The sequence below is a fragment of the Hemicordylus capensis genome, chromosome 2 (assembly GCF_027244095.1).
Source record: "Hemicordylus capensis ecotype Gifberg chromosome 2, rHemCap1.1.pri, whole genome shotgun sequence".
NCBI classification, from domain to species: Eukaryota; Metazoa; Chordata; class Lepidosauria; order Squamata; family Cordylidae; genus Hemicordylus; species Hemicordylus capensis.
Window position 1 is genome coordinate 62,790,163 of NC_069658.1, and position 18,349 is coordinate 62,808,511.

Here is an 18,349-nt window from a genome sequence, read left to right on the forward strand (position 1 = left end):
GACTTTTGGTAATAGAGCTTATTCCTTTGATAAGGCCTGTTCTGCCTCCTGTACTCTTTTCTATCCTGTTTATAAGAATAACGATTTTGTTGCCTTCCATAGGAACGACTACGGGATTGCTGACCAGCCGAAGATGTAGCTGCCATGAAGGACTTAGCTGTGAAATTAATCTTCTTCCACGATTCCATTGTCCTATCCGTTGACTCTGCAAACAGCCCTTTCCCATCAAAGGGCAAGTGCTCTATCTTATCTTTCATTTCTGGTTGCAAATTCGTTGATCTGAGACACGCATGGCACCGCAAGGTAATGGCCGTGACCATGGCTCGCGACTCAGTCTCAGCCAGATGCTTAAAACTACTAAGCAAATGCCTAGTAATTACAGTCGTTTTCTCATAGGTCTGTGCCAGCGCCTTCTGCAAGAGGACATTGAGGACGAGTCCTGGAAGAACGTGTCCCAGGGATGGTGTATTGTCCCAGAGATGGTGTATTGTATTGTGTCATACAGGCAGAATAATTTGCTATTTTGACAGCGAGACTAGAAGTAGAATACACCCTCCGCCCCCAAACATCGAGCTTTCTACCCTCTTTGTCGGCGGGGGTAGTGTGACACTGACCACCCTTCGTTGACGCACACTCCACCACTATGGAGTTTGGATCTGGATGCCTTACAAGATAGGTTTTCTCCTCCTCTTGCACCCGATATAAACCTTCCAACTTTCTCGAGGTGGCTGTGGAGGTCTGCAGAACCTCTCACGCAGACTGCGCTGCCTTTGATATAGCTGGAATCATTGGAAGGGATACAGGGTGAGTAAGCTTTGCTTTAGCCATCATATTGTACACAGGATCCTTCAGATCCAATTCCGGCAACTTAATCTCTAGGCCTAAGGCCTCCGCCATCTCCCATATTTGTGCGTGGCACACTTTCAACTCCTCTGTGGGAGAAATGGAAGTCTTCGATGCCACATCCTCAGGCGGATCCGGCTCACTTGGCTCAGGCAGATTACTGCCGTCAGTGTCAGATATATATGAGGTGTCCGTGTCACTGCCTCTACTGCTCATAGTATCATGTGTAGAAGTAACACTACCCCTAGGGGCAAGGCCGGTATGGATTTTAGACAAAACCCTCTGGTGATCTTTTATAACAGCCTTTGGACGGCTTGTCATTCTAGGCATGTCAGAAGGCGCTTGCGACTCCAAAGGATGCTGCTGCTCCGGTGGAATAGTGAGATGACAGATTCCCTGTTTCGCCTTCCAAATCTTGTATACAGCATAGTCTGGTGGATAAATTACGTCCAGGCTATGTCTAAATCCACAAGAATGTGTGATGCGACCAACATCCAACGTGGCTGTAGACACATTAGACGAGCGCGCCAGAACAGGTACAGGTCTAGGAAGACTGTGCCGCTCAACCGACGGGGTCACCAGATGCCTAATTGGGCTCGTAGAAGCAGAAATAAGGCGACTCGACTCCCGTGGCCGTAATGGTACTCTCACTGGAGACAAGGATGGAGTCTTGGGAACTTCAGCGGATGTCAATTGTTCCAATGCCTCAACAGCAGCAAAACCTTGAAAAGTCGAGCCCGACGGTGTGCCTTCAATAGATTCCAACAGAGCCATCCGCGAAGTCCTAGCCCTTGGTAAAGACGCTTCCTCTTCCAACACTGCTTCTCCAAAGTCCATAAAGTCTTCTGGCCGATAAGCCTCCCTAGGCGTTGCTGCCGGAGACTGAATCGGAGTTCGTGCAGGAGTCAAGTCTACTGCCGCTCGGTGTCGTACCACTGAATGCACTCCCCTCAATGTCGAGGCTGTCGATGTCAACACGCACAGAACATTTGGCCCTGCTATGGATGCCGATTCCAGAGCAAGCTGCACTGTCAATGTCGATAATACTGGTTCCATCGATACCGAGTCCAGTGCTGTCGATGTCGATAATGCTGGTTCCTCGGCACCACTGTTGATGGGTTGCACCACCTCGGCGCCACTGTCAATGTTGAAGCGAACGTCAATCTTGATGCCGAGGGTGAACCGTCCGACGATGGCGAGCTCTGCAGCACCCAAGGTGACGGAGTTATCTTTAGAACAGTGTCCCAATCCTCCGCCTCGGCTTGCAAACCCGTAGGCGAAGGGGTTCTACTACGAATATGAGTCTTCTTCCTAGGAGGTGAGGAATTGCTCTCCTCATCCGTGGAGGAGTAACGAGCCTTCTTGTGTTTATGCCTCCTCTTCCCAACGGTTTCAGGTTGCTTAAACTCTTGCTCCATAGTGGCTTTAGACTGCGCAGTTGCAGAGTCCACTATGAGAGGTACCGATACTGAAGACACCGTCTCGCTAGACACCGACGGTCTCGGCATCGGGGGTCGAAGTGCGTCTTCGTAAAGTGCAGCTCTCAATCTCAATGCCCAATTTTTCAGAGTTTGTTTAGAGAAAGAGCAGCAGATCTTGCAGTTCGCCAGGTAATGCTGCTCTCCCAAACATAGCAGACAAGCGTCATGGGTATCTGTAGTAGGTATCTTTGCTCGGCAGTTAGTACATCTCTTAAACGTTGTTTTAACCGCCGATTTTGACGCCATAGTTCCAACTGCCTCACGGCTATCCTAAAACCGACGGCTTTATCTTATCTTTTCTTTTTACTTTAGGGGAAAACAAGATACCAGTCCTTTTAAACAGTCCAATGTCTAGCACCAAAACGTTGTTCCGAATCCGTTCCAAGTCGTTTGCCATAGTATCAAGAAAAACTTCCGAGGAGCAATCTGATCCGAGGTTTAGATGCAATGGCGGCCTAAAAGAAACTGAGGAAGACACGCCCCAACTGCCTTATTTAACAAAGGCACAATCATGTGTAGGGCAGTTGGAGGCGGCACGAGGAGCTAGTCAATCAGTCCACGAGCTCCCTGCGCAGGCGCAGAACCCATTCTTTATGAATGCAATGGATCACTATCCAGATCTTCTAGCTTTGATGCTCTTCTGAGCCTCTGTAGTGGTCCAATGACATTGTGCCACTTGATTCCTGGCATGACCCCCCCACCCAACAGGCTGGTATCCATCATTGCCACAATCCTCTCTTGGGTCTGATCTTTGTATACAAGTCATGGATCTGTCCTCTACCAGTCTAGGGACTGCTTCATCTGTGCCGCAAGAAGTATAGCCCTACAAAACTGCTCTGCTATCTTATCCTAGCAAGACACCATCATACCAAGGAGCTGCACTGGGGTCATGAGGTCTGCCTCCCTGGCCATCATTGCTCACCTTGATCTTTATACATACTGAGGAACTTGTTCTGTCTTTCATTTTATAGGAACAAGCAGAATTGATGAGTGTCGAGTCTGACTCCCAGATGTTCCATATTCATCACAAAAGCAAGGTCTCTTGGGCACTTCACCATAAGATGGGCATCCACAAGCCCCATTTCTCTACTTCACCCTTATCAGGATGTTGTCAAAGAAAGGATAGAGGAAAACTTCCCAAAGGTCCAAATAAGCCACCAGCACCATCAGTAAATACTCATGGAACCACTGTTAGACTGACTGGGGGAGCTCCATATTGAAAATGCTTGTAATGATAAAGAAAGTGCAGGATCCTCCTTCTGTGTGCCAACCTTATTGGCACATATAAGTAAACCTCCAAGAAGTCATTAGAAGACCATTCTGTTCTATGGCCATCAATATGAATGTAAGATCTCTACCTTGAACAATTTCATTAGAAATTTGTGAAATTAGGTCAGATCTAAAATGGCTCTGACATCTCCAAGAAAAAAGGCTGTTGCTTGACTTTTGGAGTAGCCTATCTTGAAGGCTGAAAGCAAATTCGAGAGCATAACTCTGAAAGATTCTTCCCCTCACCATGCATCTGAGGTGATTTGAACATGCTTCTTTACAAAGTGAAGATGATAACCTCCTTTGGTATGAGCATTAGGAATGGGGTTTCTTCTTTGCCTTGAAGAAAGCTGAGGGAGGTAGATGTGGTGCTGAAGGTGGATTGCCTTGCCCCTTTCTGTAATTTGTTACATGTCCATTTAGATGTATACAATATTTTCCTTGTATTTCTACTGTTGAAAAGCTGGTAGGATCCACAAAATCTTCAAAGAACCTCCAGAGGCAGAGTTGATGGAAACCAAAAAGCCTGGATTTGGGAAATGCTGTGCTCACTAACCTGGACAGTTCCTGCCTGCAACCTTGGAGAAGCCGCTGCCAGTCTGTGAATAGAATACTGAGCTAGATAGACCAATGGTCTGATTCAGTATATGGCACCTTCCTAAGTTCCTATGACAGTGAGTCAGCATCTGCCTCCCAGTAGCATAGTCAGATACCCCTCCAGCCTTGTGGACAAAAGTCCACCAGCATGCTCCATCCCTCACCCTGTGAATAGAAAAAAAAACAGCCGAACCCTCCCTAGGGACAAAGGGAAGGATTTGGAAGGAAGAAATAATAATACTAAATCACTGCTCAGCAAGCACGTATGGAGGCTTGATGAAACACCATGCATCCCAGTTCTGAGGCAGTGCGGGTGTGGAGGATTGTGGGTCCTGTCCTAAAGGAGTTACAAATCTAGCCCTGCCTCCTGGTTTATGTGGGAGAGGATACCTTAGGGAATATGTTGCATAATGCTTGTAATCAGAGGCAGTTGGTGAGCGTGGCAAAAGGTACATTTAAAATACATTCTTGTTGATACCAGTGGCACCTGAAGCCGCAGGAAGCAGCTGCGCCTACCTGCACCTACTGCAGTCATCTGGCCTCTGCACATGTGCGGCATAGTGTTGCTGATCACACAAATGGCTGCTGTGCATGTGCAGAGGCGGGGCAACAACCACGTGGGATGCCGGGCAAGGCGCAACTGCTCCCAGCAGCTTCCAGGTGATGTGGGTACAGACAGCAATGTCTTATATAAGTACCTTTTGCCACCCACTCACAGTGCCACCCTCAGTTATTTTCTCCCCAGTGAACTGATGAAACTGACTATGGCCAACTGAGGCTAAGGTGCAGGCAAACACAGCTTCTTATGGACATTATTTTGAGACTTGTGTTTTGGGTGGTATTCAAATGTGCTAAATAAATAAATAAAATAAATCATTTCCAGTCACATTGTTACCAGGAAGGGTGGGATTCCAGGGAATGACTATGGGCAACACAGGGATGCCAAAAAAACTATAAAGGTGGGACATCTGGAGTTTTGACACAAAGTGGAGCTTAAAACTACTATCTTGGTTTGTTAAACTGAAAATCTGCAGCTTATTTGAACCTGGAGCTTTATAAACCACAGTGTTTGAGTTCAGATATAAAGCATAACCACAGCTAATCGTGGCTGGGATTCCAATTCCTAACTCCAATTTGCACCACAGATATTTAACGAATTGCGGCCAGCTGAACTGGAGTTGAAGGAGAGGGGAGCTACTCCCTGCCGCTCAGCCTCCAGTCTGATCCCAGCCAGCTCCATGGCCAGATTGTGGGCAAAGCATCATCACATCACTGGAGCAACCGTGATTGGCTACAATTTTGAATGGGTGCGCCCAGAGTGATTGTGCATTTTCAGAGTGCTCTGCCCGCCCTTGGCAGGGAAAGGGCATTGAAAGCCCTTTAATTTCTCAGATGTGGGAACTATTTATTCACCATAAGATATCACGGGGTTTGGTTCCTCACTCAAGATTTGGTTTCTTTTTGTAGAGAAATTTAATGCTGAATGCTCTGTGTAGATAACAAGTACACTAATTACCTTACGGTTTTTAAATTTGCAGCCATTTATCTTTCAGATTGGAGAAGGGGAGAGGGAGAAGATTGTGTAAAGAGCTCAGGTGGAAGTATACAGATTGTAATGAGAATCATTGTAATTGTATTATTTGATCACATCTTTCTTTCTTTCTTTCTTTTTCTTTCTTTCTTATGTTTTTCTGTTTATATATTATAGATAAAATAATAAAAATATTTTTATTTTTAAAAATAAAAATGACAGCACTTTAATTGCCCTCCAATGCCAGCATAGCTTCTGCCAGCCATCGCAACGATGCCCCCTCCCAAGCAGACGCCCACACCGAAAGCACCATGCAAACTTGAATGTCATGGGGATTTGGAGGCCTGGTGGAGGGAAGGGAAAGCCCCACATTCACTAGAATGGGATACGCAGATGGAGGAGGGCAAAGGATACGGGATGGGGGGGGGGGTAATGTCCCATCATAACTTGGGAAGATGTCATGAGGGGTACCTTGGCAAAGCAGCCCATACAGCCCCAAGTTATTTCCTTCTGTCTGGAAGCTTGCTGCCGGATGGGCTGGCAGTCTCATGGGAGGGCCATCCTACTGGAGATGTGGACTGGTCTTGCCTCTAAAAGGGCAAATCCCCACCCATGTATTGTGAGCTCACAAGAATAGCCAACCCACTTAACCACCAGGGAATCCAAGGGGGACCAGCTCTAGTAGGGGCCCCCAACACTCTTTCTTAAAAAAAAGGGGGGGGGAATCTCCACTACCTCCCTCTCCTCAAATCGCTCTGAAGTGTTGCACACACCTGAGAGGACATCCTCTCAAGCATCCTCACAAGCCGTAGCCTGGCCGTGTGCACAGCCATGGAATGGGCCAATGGGCCAGCACATTTACAGAAATTTAAAAATCCTGGGACTGCTCTTTCTTTGCACCGTATTCAGGTAAGCGGGCATGGGGAATTGTGGTATCCCCAGGCACTTTCCGGAGCTCCCCTAACAGCTGGGTTGACTGCAGGGGCCACAAGCAAGGGTATTCCAGAGACAGCGAGGGAACTTGTTTCCGATGCAGCTCGGCCACTGAACCCAGGATCAGGAAAACAGTCTCTGGGATACCCTTGGCCACTGCTTCCCAACACACAGCAACACAGCTCTCCTTGGGAGTACCATGGCCTGGCATTCTCATGAGTGGAGGTAGTCCGCATGGGCTTGGGTAGACACCCTCATCACAGAAGAAGTATCGCTCCAAAAACTGGAATGATTCTTATCCTGCTGGCCTTGCTCATAAGTAAGCCAGGATTACAAAGCCCACCCACCCCCAACCCTAGCGAAGTGGCTGGGCCCCACTTCCCCATCCTTTCTTTGTAAAAAAAGAAGAAGAAGAACAGATCCCCCAAACACCCCTCCCTCCTTCCCTGGGTAGACTTCTGCATGCACAGAGGATATCTAGATGCTCCATGTGTCATTGCCCAGATGGGGGCGGAGGAGGAGGCACTAGGATGGACCTTTAAACCCAATCCTGATCCTCTGTCCCACCACTTCTGCGCACCATATGCAGATCTGTGTGTGTGGAGAATTGCAGGAGAGGGCAGCCCCCATTATCTGGCAACCCCGGGATAGAAGAGTGGTCGTTACAGGGCACTGGCAAGGGTGCACATATACACATGAACAGGCGTGTTGGCACGTGGCACAGTTTTGCAGGAGCCTGTTTGTAGTCCCCAAGACCAGGAAAGCAGTCTCCAGGGTAGCCCTCTCTGAGGCTCACCTGCACATGCACACCGGCCATTTCCAGTATGATGCTGACTGGGGCTGCAAGAAGGTTTGCAGCAGTCCCGTGCCAGTGTTTTTGGAGATAGCACCGGTGGGGAAAACACAGTGGGGGGTAAGGGCACCCTCCCTGCTCCTTAAAGGTAATCCCTCCACCTCCAAACCAATTCAGCGGTCCATAAAAGGTACATAAACTGGTTCATGCACATCCCTACTTGGGAGTAATGCTTTGGTGGCAAAACCACAGTTGTCGGCAGCAAAACCTAGGGGGAAAAAACAGGTTGCTTACCTGTAACTTATGGTCTCTATGGGGATCCATGGTTACTCACAACTGTGTCTTCTGCACCTGCTCAGTAGGCCTGCAGAAGAATCTTTAGCTCTGTTTAGGCGCTCTAGACCTTTAAGGCGTAGTGATATCAGAGCCTTCAAAGAGTGCCTATAGAACCGGCAGAAAAGTTCCAGAAATGGCTGCTGCAAAGAGACTGACAACATCCAGATAGAAGAAGACAGCAAGAATCACAGCAGTACAGGTATGTAAACAGTATTTCTCAAAAAGAAGCTAGCAGAGGGATGGGCGGGCATGTGTTGTGAGCAACCGCGGATCCCACAGAGATCATAAGTTACAGGTAAGCAACCTGTTTATCTCCGTAGGGATCCATAGTCCCTCACAACTGGCTGAGTGACTAGCTCCCATATAGAAGAGGTGGGTGCTAGTGGTTACAGTACTTTAAGACTGCCCAACCAAAATTGGCCTCTGAAGCAAATTACAAGTCCACAGCATAGTGTCAGACAAAGGGCAGGCCTGAGGACCAGGTAGCAGCCCTGCAAATGTCCTTCATACTGATGCCCGACATGTGGGCAGCTGAGGTAGCCATGGACCTAGTAGAATGTGCCCTGAACTTGGAGGGCGGCTGAACATCTTGCTTCTTGTAACAAAAGAAGATTAGCTAAACTAGCCAATTGGACAATCTTTGCCTTGAAATGGCTAAACCTTCATTAGTCTCTGTATAGAAAATGAATCATTTGATCATCTGAATACCTTTGTGCAGTCCAGGAAATAAAGGAGATACCGGCTGACATCTAGGGCATGCATCGAATGCTTGAGAGGTGTAGATGGGTCACAGAAGAACATAAGCAACACAATGTCCTGATTGATATGAAAGTTTGAAACAATTTTTTGACAAAAGGCAGAATCTGGAAGGAGGATAACCTTTTCCAGGTTGGATTCCGTATAAGGGGAATCCGCCCTTAGTGCTGCAAGTTCACTGATCTGCCTTGCCCAATGTGATGGCAACTCGGAAGGTGGTTTTCAGGCATAGCAGTCTCATGGGAGATGACAATAATGGTTCAGAGGAGACCTCTGTGAGTAATGGACAACATGAGTGTGAGACTCCAAGGCTCAATGGGTTCCTGCACCAGACGGTATAGGTTGTTAACCCCCTTTAGAAAGCATGTAAAATTAGGATAGACAAAGATGGATTTGCTATCCCATCCCTGATGGTGTGCTGAACAGTGAGGTGAACTTTAATGGAGATATTAGAAAGTTCCAATCCTTTGAGATAGGGGAGGTAGAGAAGTATATGCCGTATCAAGGCCTTCAGTGGTCAAAGCCTTTCGAAAAAGCATAGCATATGAAACACTTCCATTTGCACTTGTAGGACCTTCTCGTGGAGGCCTTTCTTTCATTTAGCAGGATGTTGTCCACAAGTTCAGCCTCCACACTGTCAGCAAGAGGGATTGCAGAGCGTGCTGGAGGACCTGGCCCCTTTCTCTCATGAGGAGATCTCGACGCAGTGGTAGGCGACGGTAAAACCCTTTGCACAGTCGAAGAAGAGCTGGGAATCAGGGTTGCTGGGGCCACCAGGGGCCCAGGGGCAGATTAGGAAGCACTGCATGCGGTCTTGAAGGATCTTTCCTACTACCCTGGATAACAATAGGAAGCGGAGGGGGAAATAATATAGTTTGCCCTGCCAATGCAGTTGAAAATTGTCTCCTAGTAATCCTTTGCCCAGGCCCACCACAGAACAGAATAGAGAGCACTTAGTATTGTCCATAGTGCTGAACAAGTTAACAGTGGGTGTACCCCATGCGTCAAAAAGGTCTGATAAAACAGTGTCATTTAGCTCCCACTCATGGAGAGGAGAGAAGGAGACATCCTGACTAAGGGAGTCAGCCAGAACATTATCCTCTCCTTTGATATGGATGGCCAAAGGAAGGATATCAAAATGCAGGCATTATCCTACAGTTGTAGGGCAAGGTTGTTCAGGGACCTTGACACAGTGCCCCCTTGATGCTTCAGGTAGGTAATAGCCATAGTGTTTATCAATATGTACCTGAACCACTTGGACTTGGATGACGGGTAAGAATGCTTTAAAGGCTAGGAAAACAGCCAGGAGCTCTAAAAAGTTAATATGAAGTTCCTGCTGCTGAGAGTTCTACAGGCCTCATGATTTCAGAGTCCCACAGTGAGCACCCCAACCCTGCATAGGAGCATCAGTAGTGACTGATATCATAGGGTTTAACATTTGAAAAGGAATCCCTTGTGTCAGGGAGTCAAGCTGCAACCACCACAGTATGTCTTGTAGGATATTATCTGGAATAACTAACCACTTGTTTTGGCTGTCCAGATTTGGCCGGAAGACAGACAGCAGTCAGAGCTGAAGCATCCTCATCCTCAGGTGTGTGTTCTGCACAGTCGTTGTACATGAAGCCAGCAGGCCCAACAAGCGGTGGGTGGAGTGAGCCCGTTGCCTGGGAACAGACTGGAAAGGGGCCATCATGGAAGAAATGGCTTGGATGTGTTCTGCAGGTAAGTAAACATGTTTCTCGCCTGCTTCCAGGACCGCACTGATGTACTGGAGGGCCTGCTCGGGGGTCAGGACCTATTTCTTTAGATTGACAGTGAGCCCCAGATTTTCCAGAAGAGAGAGAGTAAGTTGTAGGTTGGACAGCAGAATTGACTTCTCTTTTGCTGTAAAAAGCCAGTCATCCAGAAAGGGGAAGACAGAAACACCTTGAACACGAAGGTAGGTAATGACAGCTGCCATGCACTTAGTGAAAACACTTGGGGCGGTAAAAAGGCCGAACAGAAGCGTAAGAACTGGCCGAGGATGTATAGATATGTGAAAGTAATGTGCCAAGGAAGTAATATGTGGAAGTAAGCATCCTTTAAGTCTAAAGACTCAAACCTCCTCCCACAGCAATGGTAAAATTGACTGTAGAGAAATCATATGAAATTTTGAGGTCTGGACAAATTTGTTCAACTCTCTCAAGTCCAGGATGGACCATAATGCTTAGGGACCTGGAAGTATCTGGAATAGAACCCAGCGTGCATGGAGGAAGGTAGAACTGGTTCTATGGCATCGTTTTTGAATAGTGAAGTTACCTTTTCTTCAAGGATAGGAATTGAATGGGTGTATTTTATGCCCGCATGGGCGGGTAGAGAGTCAAATTTGATAGCATAGCCGCTGATCACTATGCATAACACCCAGGTGTCTGTTATATGGCACTAAGAAGATAGGTAAGGGTGAGATGTCAGCTGAGGGGAGGAAAAGTGATACTTTCAGGTCTGAAGCATTAAAATGACTGCTTCGTTTGTTCCTGAGACTTGGCCTTTTGTTGGCCCTTTTGATGCTGGTGGAAGGGGCATCTGGAATATTGCTTAGATTTACTATGGTAACCTCCTCTATTTTGGGAAGGTCGAGGTTGGTACCTCTGCTTGAATGTAGGACGATACCTCTGATGGTAAGAGGAAGACAACTGAGACTGTGCAAAGGTCTTAGCAGTAAAGTGTGATTTCTTTAACTTTTCCTTTCTGTTGCCCGTGTCCTTTGAGAATAATCCTTCTCCATCAAAAGGAAGATTCTCTGTTTTTTCCTTCATTCCTGGTTCCAGAGGTGTAGATCAGGGCCAGGCATGATGGTGAAGTACAATGGATCCTGCCAATACTTTTGACTCTGCCTTGGTCAGATGTTAAGCCATGCTTAGTTGCTGCCTCATGAGATCTGCTGATTTTGAGAAGGTGGAAAGGAATCTGCCCTTAAAGGGCTCAGGTAAAGTATTTGCTTCTTCCTTCATGTTGTCCCATAGCAATTGCTAGTATTTGGCCATGCAGGCCAGGTAGCAAAAGGCATCCTGAGGAGATTTTACTCCTTGCCATGGAGTCCAGTTTACGGTCCTCTTTATCTACTGGGGCTGAATGTTTCCGGGTGGGGCATGCCAAGCGGTCTTAGCAGCCGCCACCAGGGACAGTAACATTGGAAGAGCAGTAGGATGTGCCAAAGAGATAGTTGATAGGTACACAGGATCTATGACCATAACCTCTGGTGGGGGAATTTCAAGGCCTAAGGCCCTAGTCATTTCTTGAACCTGCACCCGGTAGGATTTAGTTTCCTTGGACAGGGAGTTCGAAGGCCGATTGCCCACATTGTTTCCAGGTGCATTTCTGACACATCAGAGTCAGGATCAGAAGCATACAATTCCCCATCAGTCAGGATCCTGAGGGGGAGTATCCCTAGGAGCAGAATGCAAGGGGAAAGACAACAATGATGGCACAGATGGCAGCACAGGTGGAGGGCATCATGGCTCAGGAAGCAATGGTGAAGTATGTGTTATGGGACAAGCAGGAATGGAGGGTGATTCAGGAGCAGGCAGCACTGGCAGCGTGGGAGGGGGTGAGAGGGGGAGCCCTGGGCAGCAAAGTGGAGGACCTCGAAGGCACCTCGAAGGTACAGCAGGTTTTTTTAAAAGGATCTACAGGAGGAACACTCAGTTCCTCTTTTCCTCCAGCAAAGCTCCCCTAAGACACACAGTCTTCCAGAATTTGCATTCTTCAAAATCATAAGGTAAATCTGGAGAGCTATATAGGGAGCAGGGAAAAAAGCACTCCCTAAGTCTGAGGTGAAGCAAATCGAAAGCCCCTGGGGAGCAACTCCTGACACAGCAGGCTTTGGTGTGCCAGTGAATCCGAGGAGGGTGTTACTGGATATTCAGGTGAACAACGGGATGGTGACTGAGTCGGTGTCTGAAAAATCACTGGGTGAAGACGGGGTCAAGCGAATTGGAGAAAGATGATGAAGATCTGCAGTTGCTACTTATATTGATGCCTGTGTGGATGTTGAGGGCACCAATGGCGTCAGGTTCAAACCGCAAGTTGGTGTCGATGAAATGTTTGTTCCCGGCTTCAATGACGTTGAGTGTCTTGGTGCTGGGAGTATCATAGTCGATATCAGCGGGGTTGACGTCAAGCATGCTGATACCGCTGGTCGGGATACAACTGACATTGAAGGAGCGGAGTTTGGGTGTCCTGTAACCGACAAATACAACAAAGGAGGTTGAGGGGAGAATGACATCACAGGTTGAGCCGAGGCAGGAGAGAGCATTTTTTCAAACATCACAGTAGATACATTCAGCATCAAGCCTGACGCCGAGGACAACTCAGTCGGGGCTGATTTTGCCATGGTCCATGTCCCTAAGGAAACATGCTTATCCTTCTTTTTGTGGGGCTATCCAGACGTAGAACGGCAACCATCATGTTTATGTTTATGTCTTTCGTGCCAAAAATCACTCCTCCCCTCCTTGTGCAACTCCTTGTGCCAGCAACCTCTATTCATGCAAGAATGATTCTGGATGCTGCCCCTGGTTTACAGTTGTGGCTTGTCTTGACCATAGTTAAAGTCAATGTGCAATGTGGGGAGGGAAGGACTGGGGGAACTTGTGACATAGAAATGAGGGGCTAAGTAAGAAGTGTGTGATCCCATGGCCTGCTCTCAACCATGGTTAAGCAACAGATTGCATTAAGTCTGCACTGGCCCTACATGGAATGCATACTTTCATAAAGATATAAAGATAATTTTTTAACTCTAGCTTTGTTTTATTTATTTAAAATTTATTGGCAGCAAAAGCCATCACCATGGAATATAGGAATGGATTATAGTCTAGTTTCCTCCCCCCCCCCCCGCCACCGCATAATATCACATAAACATACTCACTTGAGTAGAGACGGAGACAATTCAGTTATACCAGATAACCAGTGTAATGGTTGGTTAATGATAGGCTCCATATAAACTGGGGGCAAAGGATCATCAAAGCTACTCTGAAATGTTCTGGAAAAAACAAGCAGTTTAAAATAATAAAACATCATATTCTTTTAACATTCAACTCTGGAAATTAAATTATTAGCTTCAATCCAAAGAGCTCCTTGTGTGAGTGAAAGGTACTTCAGCTCGCACAAGGGCAAGTTTTCCCTTCTCCACTAATTCCACCCTGCTCCCCAGCTATAACCCCTGTGGCACAATCCACCCCATTACAGAAAGTTACAACCCTCAGAAGTAGGGTGTGGAGGGTGCCGGGGCTGTAGCAAGGAGGAGTCAAGAATAGGGATGTGCCCAGAACCGTTCTGGACTGGAGGCAGTGGGGGTGTTCCCTTAAGGGCGGGGGAGGGTGCACTTACCCCTCCCTCCGCATTCCCCCAACTGGCGCTCCATTGTATCAAAGCCCCTTGAGGCGGCAGCATACCTCCCTGACGCCCCATTGCTGTCCTCGGCCGGAAGTACCGGGCGTGTGTGCACCCATCACATGCGCATGTGTGCCCATCTGCCTTGCACATGCATGTGCCCTGTCTGCTGTGTGCGCATGTGACGGGCATACGCACGCCTGGTACTTCCGGCCACTTCCGACCGAGTACGGCAATGGGGTGGCAGGGAGATATGCTGCCACCCCGAGGGGCTTTGATACAATGGAGCTCTGTTGGGGGAAATGCGGAGGGAGGGATAAGTGCACCCTCCCCTGCCCTTAAGGGAACACCCCCGCCGCCTCGGAAAGCCAAAATGGCCCCAGTGGCCGAAATGTTTTGAAGGCCTCTATAATGGCCTCTGAAACATTTCGGGCTCAAGCCTAGTCAAGAAAGCCCTGTTGCATGAATGAAACTCCACTTGTGGATTTTAGGATCGAAGCCAAGTTTTCTGTAAAAATTATTATATTTTGATATATTTTGTTCTGGTTTAAAATATCATTTATATTACCTTTAAGTTTTTGCTGAAAACTACAATAGTATTCCAATATCTTTACAACAAACAGGAAAATCAATAATAAAGACGAAAAAAGAAAAAGAAAAAAAAAGCCATGGATCAGACACAAAGACCATGTAAGTTCAGCATCGTGTTTCCCGCAGTAGCCAACCAGGTGGTTCTGGACAGTCTGCAAAGAGAGAATGAAGGCAACAGCTCTCTGTTACTGTTGCCTTCCAACAGCCATCTTAAGACAAGGGCATAGATAGAGAAAACAGGGCAAGTCTTAGGCTCTGCTCAGGGGCCCCTTCATGAGAGGTCTTAAAGGAGTACAGGTACTTCCCCTACTCTGCACTGGGGAGAATTCAGCTGCATGAGAGATGTGCAAAATGTTTCAAGATACTGGGTGGACCAGTCTTCCAAGGCAGGCTGACATGCTAAGTCCAGGGCGGAGGCCTGGTCTACTCTCCTCATGCAATGGGTAGACCAGTCCTCCAAAGTGGAGGCCTGGTCTACCCACCAACCCCAATCTCTCCCCCGAAAAACTGCCCCCCCAAAAGTGCTCGAAACGTTTTGAGGCTGTTTCAAGAAAACGTTTCAATCATTTTGTGTTTAGTTTTGAGCTTGAAACGAAACACAAAATCCATTTTGTTCACATCCCTAATTATAAGTGGTGGCTGTCCTCACTGTCGCCATGTCAAGAGTGAGCCAGAGCTGAAAGTCCTGGATGTTGCTGCCCACCAGTCGGCTGTCCCCAGTGCGGGCTGCACCCCCACCGCAGCTGCCCATGCTCCTGTCCCACCTCCTGCCCCCGCAGTGGCTTTGCCTGGCCCTAGGAGGCCTGGTATGATGGCCCAGATGGCCACCACAGCTGCTGGTGTGGCCGTGGGCTCTGCCGTGGGCCATACACTCGGACACGCCATGACAGGAGGATTTGGGGGCAGAGGTTCTGAAGCGGCAAGGCCCAATGTCACTTATCAGGAGCCCCAGGCAGCCCAGCCTGCCATGCAGCAGTGATAAAGCTCATCCCCAAGGCTGAGAACTGATTCACTAGTAAAAGTTATCTTTAAAGTCTAAATAGTATCTCTCTGTTCATTTACAGTCACTTGACCATCTCACAAGAAAGCACGGAGACTTCGCTACCACCAAAAGGATTGTGGGGGCATAGTAGGGCATCTATTTATGGGCGTGGGGTGGGCACGAGGGTTGTAGATTGTACCACCCGTGCTGTCCATCCCTGCTTTTATGCCTGTAGGCCATGTGCTGATGTGATCTCAAAATAAAAGTTGAGTGCCCTCTTGGGGGGGGGGGGGAATCAGTGGTATACTACCTTTGAACACAGAGCTTCCTTACAGCCACCATGGCTAATAGCAGCTGATGCTCTTATCATGCATGTGTTCGTTCTAATAGCCTTTAAAAAGTAATCTAAAGCTTTCACCGTGTCTTAGTAGTGAATTCAATAAAATAGGTATAAATTTTCATTTACTACAACCTTCAAAATCTCTTTCCTTTTTAGTCTCAGTCAGTTCAGAATCCATCAGTGTATAAGTGGTTAGGATTTTTTGGCTTCAGTGTGCATTGTTTTATACGCCCAATGAACCTCATTTGACAATTTGTTGCCCATTTACCCAGGATGGAGTGATTTGGGGGAGCTTTTCACAATCTACTTAAGTTTTATCATGTTGAATAATTTGTTGTTATTCTCAGATTGGCCACCCCAGTGTTTATCCCTGGACTCAAGATTATTTATGAACAAGTTAACTAGTAAGCCTGTGCAAAGCAATCCAGCATCAATTTGGGGATCACCTTGGCATTTTGGAGGAGCCCCACTTCACTTCAGACCAAACCCTTTACCCCTTCAAAGCTTTGCTTCAGCCACCCCCCGCCCCGCCCATCTAAAAATATTAGTACAAACCTAGGCAAGGGCAGAAGACAGGCTGCTTTCCTACATTCCTGGGAGCAAGGGTGTCCTTTCCTACATTCCTGAGAGTCAAGAGAGCAAGCAATGTCTTCTGTAATTTATATTTAAAATGATGTCTCCTGCTTTACCTGCCTTGGAGTCCTGGAAATGATGCACGTACATCTGGGAAATGTAGTATTTTCCAAGGCTGCACCAATGGTTGCCATTTCAGAAAATACAACTTCCAGGAGCACATGTGCCATTCCCAGGACTCCCAGGGGAAGTAAAAGTAGAGGAAAGACATGTTAAATACAAACCATGGAAGATGCTGCCTGCTCCCGCACCACCAGGAGTAAAGATACAAGAAAGCAGCCTGTCTCCTGCCTGGTTCTGTAAGTAGCACTGTTAGGAATGGGGAGGCCAAAGGAAGGATTTGGAGAGAGAAAGGGTTCACAGCCTAGTTTACTTCGCTTTGGCCTTAACAAGACAGAGCTTGACTTCAGGATGGAGCTGAATAGGCTCCCAAAGCTTTGCACAGCCCTAACAAATAGGGCAACAAATACATACAGGTGGACCTCATTATCTGTGGAGGTTCCATTCTCGCCTGAAACAGTGGATAATGCAACTATAGATAACAAGATATTGAATCAATGGAGACTAGGGGTAAGGTTTCTGGAGGATTAAAAAATGGCCAAAAATCCTTTATAATACAGAAATAATAGTGGAAACGTGCTATGCTGTGTTCTATGGGTCTCCAGCTGCCAAGCAATGCCCCCAAAAGTTGCAATGCTGCATAAGAATAATGGGAAATCTTTTTTCAGCCAAGAATCATGGATATGTGGTTTTTAATCCTTTTAAGTACCATGAATATCGAGGTTGGGTATAAATTGCCCAACCATGGATACACGGAGCTGTGGATGTCTGGACCACGAGAAACAAGGCCCACCTGTATCCATAGGGGACTCCACTGCTTACCTTCCCTCCATTGCAAAAGCTGTGCATTTACTCCTCTGTTCATTGCTCTTTAACCGATAAGAGAATACATCCTCTTGTTTCATGATTGCTAAGTTTATTTTATATATATATAAATATATATATTTATATTTTATATATATATATATATATATATATATATATATATATATATATATATATACACACACACATATATATATATATATAAATATATAAAATTTTTTCCAAGAGCCTTTGTTGAGGAACTTTGTCTGATGATGTCACTGCCACAGTACAAGCCCATGCCCGCAGTAACAGGTACAGGGTAATGATGTCATTATACCACATTGCTGTGCCATAAACGGGGCCTTGGAGGTTAGTGGTGGGGGGCGGGGCTACCGGCAGTGGTGACTAGGGAGCTGCTGTGGGGGCAAATGGCAGGTGGTGTATGGTGTTTCCTCTCCAGCGGCCCATGTACAGAGCACATGGTTGCTCAATTATAGATCCTCCCCGACCTGTTAATTTTTAATGGGTGAATTAGGCCTAGACCTTCATCTCTTGCAGCTCTATTTTCCTGAATTATTTAGTGAGAACCCACATATGGTTCAAGTACAAAAGACTGATGGAAAATACTAAGTTCTATCACATATTAAAGCACTTAGGATTTAGGATACATGAAAAACATGCATCACATTATTTTCAAAAAAGCACTGTGTGCCCTGAGAAAAATATGCAAGTCTGCAGAAAACATTACAAGATTACTAGAAAATATGATATATCCTCCCATGCACCTTAACTTTTGCAGCCCACACTAGGTTAATCCCACCTCTGAAGTCGTTTTCCCCCTTCTGAGTTCTGTACAGGAGAAAAGGGAGGTGTGAATTCCAACCAGTTACCACTTGTTATTAACATAATTGCAAGGATCTTAGTTCAGGATCTGCATGCATGCATTGCTATTTTGAATTTTGCTGAACAGAAATACTCTCTTTCAAACAGTGTTTAGAATCAGCAGAAGCTACTAGTAAAGCTTTTCCTG

General features: G+C 46.8%; 1 protein-coding gene and 1 long non-coding RNA gene across 8 annotated transcripts in view; one reads left to right on the forward strand and one right to left on the reverse strand.

Annotated features, from left to right (window-relative positions):
- Positions 1-18,349, reverse strand: part of KIAA0825 (KIAA0825 ortholog) — a 431,089-nt gene that overhangs the window by 253,696 nt on the left and 159,044 nt on the right. For 4 of the 5 annotated variants that reach the window (XM_053293916.1, XM_053293915.1, XM_053293919.1 and 1 more), the window contains one exon: positions 13,443-13,556. The exons of the other annotated variant lie outside the window; for it this stretch is intronic. In XM_053293916.1, the coding sequence (XP_053149891.1) occupies positions 13,443-13,556 (114 nt within the window). The remainder of the gene's footprint in view (positions 1-13,442; positions 13,557-18,349) is intronic. 5 annotated transcript variants of the gene reach the window in all.
- LOC128344220 (uncharacterized) overlaps positions 7,851-18,349 on the forward strand; it is a 37,022-nt gene continuing 26,523 nt past the window's right edge. For 2 of the 3 annotated variants that reach the window (XR_008315731.1, XR_008315730.1), the window contains exons 1-4: positions 7,851-7,982; positions 10,080-10,261; positions 11,347-11,504; positions 14,530-14,596. This is a non-coding gene — a long non-coding RNA (uncharacterized LOC128344220). Of the gene's footprint in view, positions 7,983-10,079; positions 10,262-11,346; positions 11,505-14,529; positions 14,597-15,561; positions 15,945-18,349 lie in introns of those variants that run through there. The other variant, XR_008315729.1, reaches the window with a different exon arrangement.